This window comes from Narcine bancroftii, chromosome 3, assembly GCF_036971445.1.
Source record: "Narcine bancroftii isolate sNarBan1 chromosome 3, sNarBan1.hap1, whole genome shotgun sequence".
Taxonomy (NCBI): Eukaryota; Metazoa; Chordata; class Chondrichthyes; order Torpediniformes; family Narcinidae; genus Narcine; species Narcine bancroftii.
Window position 1 is genome coordinate 219,051,828 of NC_091471.1, and position 12,683 is coordinate 219,064,510.

At 41.5% G+C, this 12,683-nt stretch overlaps 1 protein-coding gene across 8 annotated transcripts in view; it reads left to right on the forward strand.

The window, feature by feature from the left end:
* Window positions 1-2,331: 2,331 nt before the first annotated feature.
* Window positions 2,332-12,683, forward strand: part of otop1 (otopetrin 1) — a 117,824-nt gene continuing 107,472 nt past the window's right edge. For 3 of the 8 annotated variants that reach the window (XM_069926639.1, XM_069926642.1, XM_069926644.1), the window contains exons 1-4: window positions 2,333-2,601; window positions 3,259-3,649; window positions 6,519-6,655; window positions 6,744-6,802. In XM_069926639.1, coding sequence (XP_069782740.1) covers window positions 3,295-3,649; window positions 6,519-6,655; window positions 6,744-6,802 — 551 coding nt within the window. In that variant the 5' untranslated portion in view covers window positions 2,333-2,601; window positions 3,259-3,294. Of the gene's footprint in view, window positions 2,602-3,258; window positions 3,650-4,371; window positions 4,558-6,518; window positions 6,656-6,743; window positions 6,803-12,683 lie in introns of those variants that run through there. The other 5 variants (XR_011354167.1, XM_069926641.1, XM_069926638.1 and 2 more) reach the window with 4 other exon arrangements.

Consider the following 12,683-nt stretch of genomic DNA (forward strand, 5'->3'; position numbering starts at 1 on the left):
TAATTAATGTTTCTCGGGAGGAATCTAACCTACCAATGGTAACTTTGTTGGATGCAGAAAAGGCCTTTGATAGAGTAGAGTGGAGTTTTTTTTATTTAAAGTTTTGGAGAAATTTAAATTTGGCCCCTTTTTTATTAGTTGGATTAAGGCTTTATATAGAAGTCCTGACAAATGGGCAGTTATCTTCACCTTTTATGTTGACCAGATCGACTAAAAAAGGCTGCCTTTTGTCACCAGCTCTATCTGCATTAGTTATTGAACCTTTCACTCAGGTGATTAGACAAGATAGTAATATTAAATGTATTAAGAAATCTGATGAATTTAAAATTAATTTGTTTGCAGATGATGTTTTGATATATTTAACAGAACCTCTGAATTCTTTGAGGAACTTGCATGACAGACTGGAACAATATGGTGAGATATCAAGTTATAAAATTAATTGAGATTATGCCTTTAGCTGAAATGAATTATTCTTCGTGTAGGCATATTGTGAAATTTAAATGGTCAGATTAGATTAAATATTTAGGAGTTAAGGTAGACTGTAATTATAGTCATTTATATGAATTAAATTATTTGCCTTTATTGTCTAAAATTAAATATGATTTGAATCAATGGAAAGATTTACCAATTACATTAATAGGACGAGTTAATTGTATTAAAAATGAATATTTTTCCTCGTATTCAATATTTCTTTCAGTCTGTTCCTTGTAAGATTCCTCAAATTTTTTTTTTAAAGAATTTAAATACATTGGTGAGAAAATTTCTATGGTAGGATAAAATGGTAAGGGTATCATTACAGAAATTAATTAGAAATATGAATTAAGAGGTTTGCAACTTCCTAATTTTCAAAATTATTATGAATCTGCACAATTGAAATTGATTAAATAGGATGTTTGAAGTGGATAAACCTTTGATATGGGCTAATATTAAATGATCTCAGATTGGTGAGAAGGAGATGGATCAGTTTATTTATAGATGGAATCCTAAGTTTCTGAGTAATTATAATTTACTTGTCTTGAAAGACTTAATGGATTTTTGGTATAAAAAAATTAATTGAGAGGCACTCAAGGTAAGATTTCAGATAAAAACTCCTTTGTATCAAAATAAGCTTTCCCCTTTTACACTTAATAATTAACTTTTGAAGTTATGAGATCAGTAGGGTATTAAATTGGTGCAAGATTGTTATGAAGCAGGATATTTTATCCTCAAATACTCTTTTTTCTTATTATTAAATTAAAGCCTTACTGTTGGATAATTTTGGATGTACTCTATGGTTACCTAGATGAACTAAGTTTGAAATTTTACTTACTGAGTGTGGTAAGAAGGGATTTATATCTAAGATGAATGATTTATTACAGAATAAAATGCTTAAGCCGGATAATCATAAATCTAGATTTAAATGGGAGAAAGATTTAGGTTTATGTATTTCTCAGAATGATTGGATGAATTTATGTAGGGATAGTATGACTAAAATTGTAAAGGTTTCGATTCATTCATTATAATTTTATTATCAGTTATATTTAACTCCAGAAAAAATAAGGAAATATAACTTTATTTCTTCAGATTTATGTTTTAGATGTCATAAGGAGGTAAGTTCTTTTCTACATTCTACTTGGTTATGTGAGACAGTTTTGGAATAAACTTAAGGAATTTCTAGAAGTTATTTTGAAAGTGAAATTTTCATTTGATCATATGGTGTTCTTATTGGGTAATATTAAGAGGATTAATGTAGGATTGAAATTACATAGATTTCAAATTGCTTTTTTGAGATTGGCATTAGCTGTGGCTCAAAAATGTTTGGCAATTACTTGGAAAAATGAGACTGATTTGAGTATTCAGAGATGGCATATGGAGTTGAGATCTTGTATTCCATTGGAAAACTGACGAATTTTTATGTTATGTGATCTCTTTCTTCCTTTCTTTTTTTGGGGGAGTAGATTAGAGGGGGTGGGAACATTAGAGATGGGGAGTGGGAAGGGGTGGGTGTGTTAGCGAAGGGGAGTGGGAAGGGGTGGGTGCGTTAGGGAAGGGGAGTGGGAAGGGGTGGGTGCGTTAGGGAAGAGGAGTGGGAAGGGGTGGGTGCGTTAGGGAAGGAGAGTGGGAAGGAGTGGGTGCGTTAGGGAAGGAGAGTGGGAAGGAGTGGGTGCGTTAGGGAAGGGGGTGGGAGGTTGCCGGGGATTCGTTTAAAAATATCGTTATGTATTTTGTGCCTTTTTAAAGTTTTATTCATTAATTGCATGTTTAAACATCTGCATCATGATTTAATAAATAAAATTTTCCCCCAAAAATGCAGGTTGTCTCAAATACCCCTTTACCCATTAAACAATAGAAGATTACGTTTCGGGCAACTTCGTTTAATCTTGGCGACCTCCTTCTGGTTTCAAAAAACATTAACTTCAAAACGATATTCAAAGTCTTGTCATGCCCAAAACAACACCGAGTGTGTTCTTTTCAAGGTGAAAACGGGATCGGGTTTCTTCCAGTCAAGACCTCCAACTGACAAGGCTGAATACTGGATGGGTCCATCTGGCCAAGTGCCGCCGTGATGCGCACAGGCCAAGCAGAAGGTCCCGCCAAGTCAGCCGGCACTCGCTTCCCCAGGTGAAATAGGACGCGAGTTTCCGCAAACACTGCAGACTCACGATGACACACACACCAGGCACATGAATAAAAGTTCAACCACCTCCTCACCCTCGCAGAGGGCGAAGTGGGCTTCCCAGCTTACGGAAAACAAAAAAAAACAAGTGAGGGATTTTTTTTTTGGCTTAAATTTGATGGAGCACTTTGGCAGAAGAGATTATGTGGTGAAGTTTTACTCACGGATATGCGTTATTAATTGATACACGCAGCAGAAACGTGGGGTCTCGAGAAAATGTGTAGAATCGAATAAAGCGGGATGGAAGTTTCTTCCAAATGTAGCGAATTGGTTTCTTCCAAATGTAGCGAATTGGTTTCTTCCAAATGTAGCGAATTGAAGTTTCTTCCAAATGTAGCGAATTGAAGTTTCTTCCAAATGTAGCGAATTGAAGTTTCTTCCAAATGTAGCGAATTGAAGTTTCTTCCAAATGTAGCGAATTGAAGTTTCTTCCAAATGTAGCGAATTGAAGTTATGCATCTGTTGAAGTTGTCCCTATTACTGCCTGTAAACGGAATGTCTCATCTCCATAAAGAGGAAACTTCCCTCCACCTCGGCGACCACAATCAGGGGGGGCGGGGGTATTAATGAGAGGTTGATTTAAAGGAGATTCTCTGTTCCAGATCAAGCTGCTCTCGCCGTGCAGATGTCAGCCGGCAATGGATGACGGATGCAGATTGGAAGTTTACCATTACGACCAGCCGCACCCCGACAAGCGCAAGGCGCTGGAAGAACCACGCGTCGGGAGATCCCGCCAGCCCGCTCCGGAGAACCCGCTCCTGCAAAACGCAGTCACCCCGAGCGCTCAGTACGGCATCAATGTGTTTGCCCTGGGTCTGGTGCTGACGGTGGCAGAGGCGTCGCGGAAAGCGGGGGTGATGCAGAAGCACGTCTTGGTCTATCTCAGCACCCTGATGGTCACGCAGCTGGCGTGGATGCTCTGGTACTTCTGTAGGCGGCGCAAAAAGAGAGGCCTGGCCATCGATGACCACGCCGGGCCAGGATGGCTGAGAGGTACGGTCGTCAACTTGGGGGCTTTCTTGGGATCTTCGAAGTGCTGCGTTTAAAATCGACGCCGTACGATTTTCTTGGGACGCGTGGATTGCATAGTTTGGGGTGACCCGGCTTACGGGCTCGGCCCATCCTGATGAGTGTCAAGAGACGGACATCCCTTCTAACCAGGAGAAGGTGTGGGGGAAGTTTAAAGGGTCTGAAGGCGGATGCATCACCCGGGCCAGGCGGACCACACTCCAGGCTCTTAGAAGCGGTAGCAGAAGGCTTTGATGGTGATCTTTCAGGAATCACTAGCTTCTGGTAAAGTTGGAAATGGGAGGGAGACCAGAGGTGGTGGGGTTGGTGGGTGGGGGGGGAGGTGGGGTAAAATTATAGGCCAGTTAGTGTCTGACTTTGGAGGTGGGTGAGGCGTTAGAATCGGACTTCCAGACAGGTGTCCGGGCACTTGGAGGCACACGCTGAACAGGCAGAAGTCAGCATAAAGGGGCAATCTTTGAGGAGAGTCGGCGGATTTTCAGTAGGCCTTTGACAAGATGCCACACGTGAGGCTGCTAAGCCAGATAAGAGCCCATGATATTATAAGAAAGGTTGTTTTGTCTCACCAGCAGCAATTGAAAGACACATAAAAAGATATATAATTATCTCAATAACTCAACACCCAAACATAAGCCTTTATGACGACTATATACTAACAATGGATATTTATAGTGTGTCTGGATGAGGGGAAGAGAGAAACAGTCAAAGTCCAAATGCCCCAAAATAAACTCTCAAAAGAAAACTCCAAGTCAGACAGTCAAAAGAACGGTCCACAGAATCTGGTCTCCAGGCGTGAATGTCTTCATTCAGTTGTGCACAGTTGAGTGGGGCAGGAGATGACTTGTCACTGAGCAGACTTTCAACCTTGGCAGGTGAACCCAGGAGACTCGCCCTAGTTGCTTGTGTGGTAATGACCACCTTCTGTTTTTTCACAAGGGAGTTTCTCACAGTGACCTCCTAATCTCTGAGGCCCGCTTTGGGGTGGCACCACGTGACCCTCTGTCACATGAAATCTTCTCCGGCAAAACCCTGCCTTGGGTTGCGCCAGGTGACTTTTGTCGCACAAAATCCCCTTCTCGAAAGGGGGCTGGAGAAGCGCAGGTCAGACACTGTTTAAAAAAAATCTGTTGGAACAGCAGTGCTGGCACCTGTGAACAGAGTAGCTCAGCCTCCTGCCTTTTAGCTGGAGCTGCCGGGTGAACACACTGAAGTTCGTTCCTCAGTGCGCTGGATGGTTTAACCGGCACATTGTGTGTCTTCGGCGCTCCTGTTTGGAGGAGAGGGGCAGACAGCAGCGGGATCTTGCGCTCCACACAGATGTTCACCCTCCCAGCTCGCTGCTCTGGCGCTCCACACAGCACACATTCCTTTCTCCCACTGCACAAGTCAGTCACTGTCACGGGTCAGAAGTAAAACTGTCTATAATATAATGGATAGAAGATTGGCTGACTGGCAGGTGGCAGAGAGTAGGGATAAAAGGGGACCTTGCCTGGTTAGCTGTTGGTGATGTGGTGTTCCACAGGGACCACTTCTATTTGTGTTGTATGTTAATGATTTGGTGATGGAATTGATGCCTTTATGGCCAAGTTTACGGGTAACACCACAGTGGGAGGAGGGGCTTTGAAGAAGCCTTGAGTCTGCAGAAGGACTTGGACAGGTTTGGGGTTTAGTCGAGGAAATGGCAGATGGAAGACAGTGTGGAGAAGTGCATAATCATGTAGATTGGTGGAAGGAGTAAAAGTGCAGTCTATTTCCTAAACTGGTCATGCTCAGAAGTCAGAGGCGCAGAGGGAGTTGGGAGGCCTTGTGCAAGATTTCCTTAAGGTTAACATGCAAGTAGAGTTGGTAGCAAGAAAGGCAAATGCAACACTAGCATTCACTTTGAGAGGGAATAGTGTATGAAGACAGTGATGTGATATTGAGGCTTTGTAAACCATTGAGAATTGAGGCAGTTTTGGGCTCCTTGCCTAAGGAAGGTGCTGTTGGTATTGGAGAGGGCCCAGAGGAGTAAATGAAAATGATCCCTGGAATGAAATGTGTATCATATAAGGAGTGTTTGATGGCTCTGCTACTGTACTCACTGAAACTCCGAAGAATGAGGGGGATCTCATTGAATCCTAAAGAATACTGAAAGGAATGGACAGATTGTTTCCTATGATGGGGGGGGGGGGGGGGGGAGAGAGAGTCTGAGACCAGAGGATACTGCTTCAATGTACAAAAATGCCCCTTTCCTTTACCCAGAGGATGGGATGGTGAATCTGGAATTCATTGCTGTGGCGGTCAAGGTATCCTATATTTTGAAGAACAAGGTGGATGGATTCTTGATTAAGAAAGGAATTGTGTATTGTGGGGAGAAGAATTAAAAAGGATAGTAAAGCAGCCATGATGAAATGGGGGAGGGGGTAACAGACTCTATGGGCTGAATGGTCTAATTCTCCTCTTGTGACTTGATCACTTCCTACCTCTTTCAAAATTTGTGCACCTGCACTGTTTTGCTTTCACACCTTGTGTCGTGGTGGCATTGGTGAAATTTGGAAGGTGCAATATTTTTAAAGCCCTTAACTGCTGCATTACAAATTGTGATTTTAAAACTGTCAGCATATTTATTTCAGTGTTAGGTTAAAAATTTTAACTTTAATAAATGTATTTTTGGGTGCAAGCAGTCAACATTTGTGAAACTAATGAACAGCACATCTTTTGTACGTCGTACAGGAAGGAGTTACAGCACACAGAATAGTAACATAAAGATACCATTTAAAATGCTAGTTTAAAAGTAATTTAAGGCCTACCTTTGTTTCTCTGGAGATTAACTTTTGCTGCATTTTGTTACTAGGTGGTTTAACCTTGTTTGCCATCTTGAGTTTAGTTCTGGATATGTTGAAAATTGGATATTACATTGGATATTCAAGTTGTCTCACAGATGCCAACGGGGCATTTCCAGTGGTTCACGCAGTGCACACACTTTCCCAGGCACGTGTATTTTTGTATTTGACTTTTAAATTTGTTTTCATTATGGGACAAGTGGATTGACCATAAAAAAAACATAATTTATTTTCAGGTATATTTCCTTTGGTTTCACGCAAAGGACGTCATTCAAACTTTTCAAATGATTGAAAGGTAAAGCCTATACCATATTGTGTATGACTTTCTCCGATCTATAATATGTGCATTTTTAAATGTCTTGCTTCGGTACATTTTAAGGATACAATTATATGATGAATTTGCTTCATGTGACACAAGGTATTTTCCCTGTCAATATCCCAATCCCATCAGTCTTGCTCCTTCCCCCTCCTTATTTCCTGGTTGTCCTAGGACTCTTTTGTTCTCTCACATTGCTTTCAGCTCCTCTTTGATTTTCTTTCCACTTTCCCACATGCTGTTGTTAACTGCCTGCCTACCAGCATATCTTCCGGTTGTGGAACGAAACTGAAGATCACAGGGAGAATGAATGAGCTCCTGCAGGGCTGAACTTGGATTGCTGGAACCGAGGCAGTGGCACCACCTGCTGGTCCACTGTCATATCTTGTCCATTCATCTTGAATGAAAGCATTTGACAGCATCTCTCGTGGTAGGCTGATCCAAAGGATCCACAGTGACTTGGTGGATTTGAGTACAGAGATCCTATTACAACTATACAGGGCCTTGGTGAGGCCACATCTGGAGTACTGCATGCAGTTTTGGTCTCCTTATTTGAGGAAGCACATCCTCGCCATTGAGGGGGTGCAGAGAAGATTCACTAGACTGATACCAGGGATGGAAGGACTTGCATATGAAGAAAGGTTGGATAGATTAGGCTTGTATTCTCTGGAATTTAGAAGATTGAGGGGGGGGGGTGGTGGAATCTTATAGAAACATATAAAATTATAATGGATTAAACAGACTAGTAGCTATAACATCGTGGTTGTTTCCAATGCTGGGAAAAACCAGAACCAGGGGTCACAGTTTAAGGATAAAGGGAAAGTTTTGTAAGACTGAGATGAGGAAAAATTTCTTCTCTCAGAGGGTGGTGGATTTGTGGAATTCTTTGGCACAGGAAGTAGTTGAGGCTGGTCCGTTGTCAATATTTAAGAGAAGGTTAGATTTGGCCCTTGTGACCACGGGGATCAGGGTAATGGGGAGAAGGCAGGAACCGGGTCCTGATCAGCCATGATCATAATGAATGGTGGTGTAGGCTTGAAGGGCCAAATGGCCTACTCCTGCACCTATTTTTCTATGTTTCTAAAATTGACGGCTGATGAAAACTTAGTAATGAAAACGTCAAATGGTGGGGGGCGGGGGTAGGGAACCCTGTCTCGTAAGTTGTACCTGTACAATCAGATGACAATAAACTAAACTAGTTGTTTCTTTATAGGGTGAAGAGGGAAATTTAAAGGAGATGATGTGAGTTTTTTCTCTTGTAAATAGAATGATAAATTCCTGGAATACACTGCCAGAGAATGAGGTGGAAACACACTGAAGCAACTTTTTAAGTCATTTGGACAGGCACATGAACATACAAGGACTGGAGGTATATGGATCATGTGTGGGCACATGGGATTAGTTTAATTTGGCATCTTCAACAGCAATGTTGGCTAAAGAGTCTGTTCCTGTGTTCCACTGTTCTATGTTCTTGAACCTGGATTTTTTAGCCACACTTGTGGCACTGGAAGGAGCTTCTCCATATTTATCCCATCAAAGCTGGAGGTTTACGGCCAGTGGTGTTCCAAAGGGATCGGTGTTGGGCCACCACTTTACAGTATCTATAAATGACTTAGATTAGTCAATAGGTTCAGCAGGATATTAGATCAGGTGGAGATGTGGGCAGAGAAATGACAGAAGGACCTTAATCTGGACGTGTGAGGTGTTGTACTTTGGGAAGTTCAATAGAAGGGGAGAGTATACCGTGAACAGCAGGTCCCTAAGGAGCATTCATGTGTAGCGGGATCTTGGGGCAAATCCATAGCTCCCTGAAAGTGGCATCCCAAGTTGATGGGGTGGTAACGAATGCTTGCTTTCATTTTTCGGGGTGTTGCGTACAAAAGCTGAAATCCTGTTTTTGTTTGGCTACATTTTTGGTCACTGCATGATAAGAAAGATGTGAAGACTTTGAAGAGGGTGCAGAAGAGGTTCAATGGGATATTATGTGGACTAGAGTGTATTAGCTATAACAAGAAGTTGGACACATTTGGATTGCTTTCTTTGGAGAGGCTGAGGGAAGACCTGTGTAGACACGAACTGGAGCAGATGGTCCTTTTCCTAAGATGGAGGCATCAAAAGTGTTGCTTTAAGGTGAGAGGGGAATTTAAAGGAGATGGTGGAATTTTTCTTTTAAACAAAGCAGTCAATGCATGGAATGCACTGCCAGAGGAGGAGCTTGAACCGGCGATGGAAGCGGATGCAATAGCTACCTTTTAAGAATCATTTGGACAGGCACGGGGAATAGAGGTATATAGATGGTGTTGTAAATTCACATGCCGTTCCATGGTCTAAGCTCGCCTGCCTTTCCTACAATACTCCTTACATAGCAATCCATGCACTTCATACAACCCTTTGACTTTTAACATTTCACATCATCTTTCCCATTATTTGCTCTGGCACTCTAGTTCCCATCCCCCTACAAATCTAGTTTAAACCCCCGGAGCAGCTCTAGTAAACCTTCCCGTTAGGATATTAGTCCCCTTCCAATTCAAATGCAAACTGTTCCATCAGAACAGGTCCCACCTTCCCACCTTCCCTGGAAGAGAATCCAATAATCCAGCAACATGAAGCCCTTCCTCCTGTCTTTAATCATGTGTTGAGCTGCATTAGTCTACTATTTCTAACCTCACTAGCACGTGGCATGGGTAGCAATCCTCGGATCACAACCCTGGAGGTCCTGCTCTTCAACCTAGCACCTAACTCTCTGGACTCTCCTTGTAGGACTTCCTACCCATGTTATTGACCCCTACATGGACCACCATATCTGGGTGCCTACCCTCCTTCCTGAGAATTCAGTGAACTCGATCTGGTATACCTTGGACCCTGGTACCAAGGAGGCAACATACCATCTGGGATACTCGATTCCCTTCCATAGAAACTCTTATCTGTCCCCCTAACTATGGGATCCTCTATCACTACAACTTGCCTCTTCTCCTCTCTTCCTGTCTGAACCACAGACCAGACTCTATGCCAGAGATCAGATCATCGTGGCTTGTCCCTGATGGGTTGTTTTCCCTAACAATATCTAAAATGGTATACTTGTTATTGAGGGCCCTGCACTGCCTGTCTGTTCCCTCTCCTGACTGTCAGCCATCTACCCTCCTCCTCCCTCCTGGGTGTGCTAGTGTCCCTGCAACTCCTGTCTATCACTCCTTCTGCCTCCCAAATGACCTGGAGTTCATCCAATTCCAATTCCTTAACTCTGTCATGGATGCACTTCTCACATGATTTTTAAGTAACTGGGGAATTCTTTTTCAATACAACAACAAAAAAGCAATGATTTTATTATAATAAAAATGCAAGGATGTACTTTTTAAAAAAAAAAAGGTTGGGAGTTCTGAAATGCAAAACCTCCACACCTACATTCTACATTACTGGAGGAAAGGAGCCTTGGAATTGGAGAGAATGACTAAAACCTGCTGATTCTTTGCTCTGGCAGTATTGTCAGAAGTCTGGAGTTCCTATTTAAAAGGATAGGAACCAAAGAAATACAAATATGTCAGCATAATTGTGCTGGGGAAATGTGCAGATTACAGTCCTGGGCTAAATCATCTATTTTAAGAAATATAAATATGAACATGCGTGGTATTATCAAAGTTGGACTGACCTCTATTAAATTGGCATTTAATAGGATTTAAACCTAGCATTGTAGAATTTACAAAACCTGTTCACAAAATTCCACATCTTGAATTTTTTATAGAATTTTTAAAAAACTTTGTGAAACATTGATATCTTAAAAACAATAAATGTCTATAAACATAATGATGGATGGTTGTTTAGCAGAGTGGATAGAAGTTCTTCTCGTGGTCAGTATTAAAAAGAATGTGCAGAGCAAAAATGCTAGGTGGCACAAAACTCCAAATTAATAAACCACAAGGAGTTCAACAGTTCTCCCATTGAACAGCTGCTGATTGGGCAGTTGAGTTCAACTGGAAGATGGGGGAGCAGCTGATTGGGCAGCCAAGTTCAAGTTGAAGATGGGGCAGCAACTGATTGGGCAGTCAAGTTCAACAGCTGAAGACAAAACAGTTGTAAAGGAGGGACTCACCAGATAGCAGCTGATTTAACAGTCCCTAAAAACATCATCCTCATATCATTGATTATTACTTCCCTCTTTTGATTTGCTCTGTAGCCTGCATATTCCTGCCATATGTCCACTTGACTCAGTTTATTTTACATTTATATTTTGTCATTCATGTGGCTTCAGGTTCAGAGACCACATCCACACTCTATAGAAAACATCGCATTTTCAAGGCCATGGATTATGCATTTATTGTTTTACCTTCCAAGTTTTGATCCTAATTTACTTGGATCAGATTCTTTCTCAACTCACTGGTGAAGTATTTTTATGCTTGATGGAACAATACAACACAAGACTGTGCTCTTGTGTCCAGCATATCTGAAAAGAACATGGTGCTAAATTAAATTAAATTTCTTCTGCCTGTGCAAGATGCCTAGCCCTCCATTTCCTGTATATTCATGTCTGTCTAGAAGCCTCTTCAGCTGTCCTGTCATGTCTGCTTCCACCACTATCCCTGCCAGCACATTCCAGGCACCCAGTGCTGTGTTTTTTTTTAAACACTTAATTTACTTAATTTTTAATCTTTTTTCCCCCTCTCATCTAAAATGCAAGTCCATGAGTATTTGAATTTTTATTTATACCTGGGGGGGAGGGGAGAAGAGAGAATGACTGTGTCCCCCTTCAATGCCTTGTAATTTGATAAACCTCCATCAGGTCTCCACTGTTCTGATGCTCCAGGGAAGATGAGCCAAGTTTGTCCAACCCTTCCTGATGGTATCTCCCTCTAATCCAGACAGCATTGTGGTAAATCTCTTTATCCTTTCCAAATGCTCCCAGTGAAACATTCCCCAGGGCTAGGTCCATCGCTGAACCCTTTTGTACGTCACAAGAAGCACGAATCAAAAAATGTTGGCATGTTTATTTTCTGTCATTATTTCCCTTTTTGCTCGATATGGCTTCACTATATCAACCTACATCACAATAATCAAAGAATCAAATGGTCTTCACCATTGTGTTCTGGCAATTTCTTGTCCACATTTCTCCTTCTCTGTTCTTTGCTGTTATTTATTTCTTTCCAATGTAATAGTTCGACCATTATCAAAAAAGTTAAGTTGTATATCTTTTCCATACTCGGGTTCTGCATGAGGTTGGTGGAGAGATTTGGATGCATAACTGGCATTTAGTTGATCTAAATTATGTCTCAGGCTTGGAAGTTGATTTTTGCTTCATTTCATGCCTCTTATTAAGTGACAGTGAGCTGTTGCAATATTCTCCTTTTTGTGTGCCACTCTTCAAAATCTCATCAGGTTTTCTTTTGAAAGTGCCTTGTATTATTTGGCATCTGCTGTCAGAATCTCATTCTATAATTGCTTGGTGATGAAAATGATCTCCTAAAGCAAAAGATTTTGTGTTAATCCAAAAAAATGGTAAACTAATACTTTAGAAATGCAAATAATTGTATATGCATCCAGTAATAAAGACCATGGGGAAAATGCAATGGTGGACCTGACTTCCCAGAATACTATGCAGCAGAAAAACCCTCCATGAACGCTCCGTTGTTTATTCCCATGCATTCTCTTTTGGCAGAGATCTAAACTTAATTTCTATGAACATAGTAAATGACAATTATTTTTCAAACATCCTCTGAAAGTAACTTGACAGAACTAAATTATTTTCCAAAAGGTTTTCTTCCTGAATAACAAAATTGGAGATAATTATTGACAACTTCAGGCTGAACACATAAGCCCCTTTCACACGTGTCCCACTAAATTGGCTGTTCCGTGTCCTGGGATAGGAACA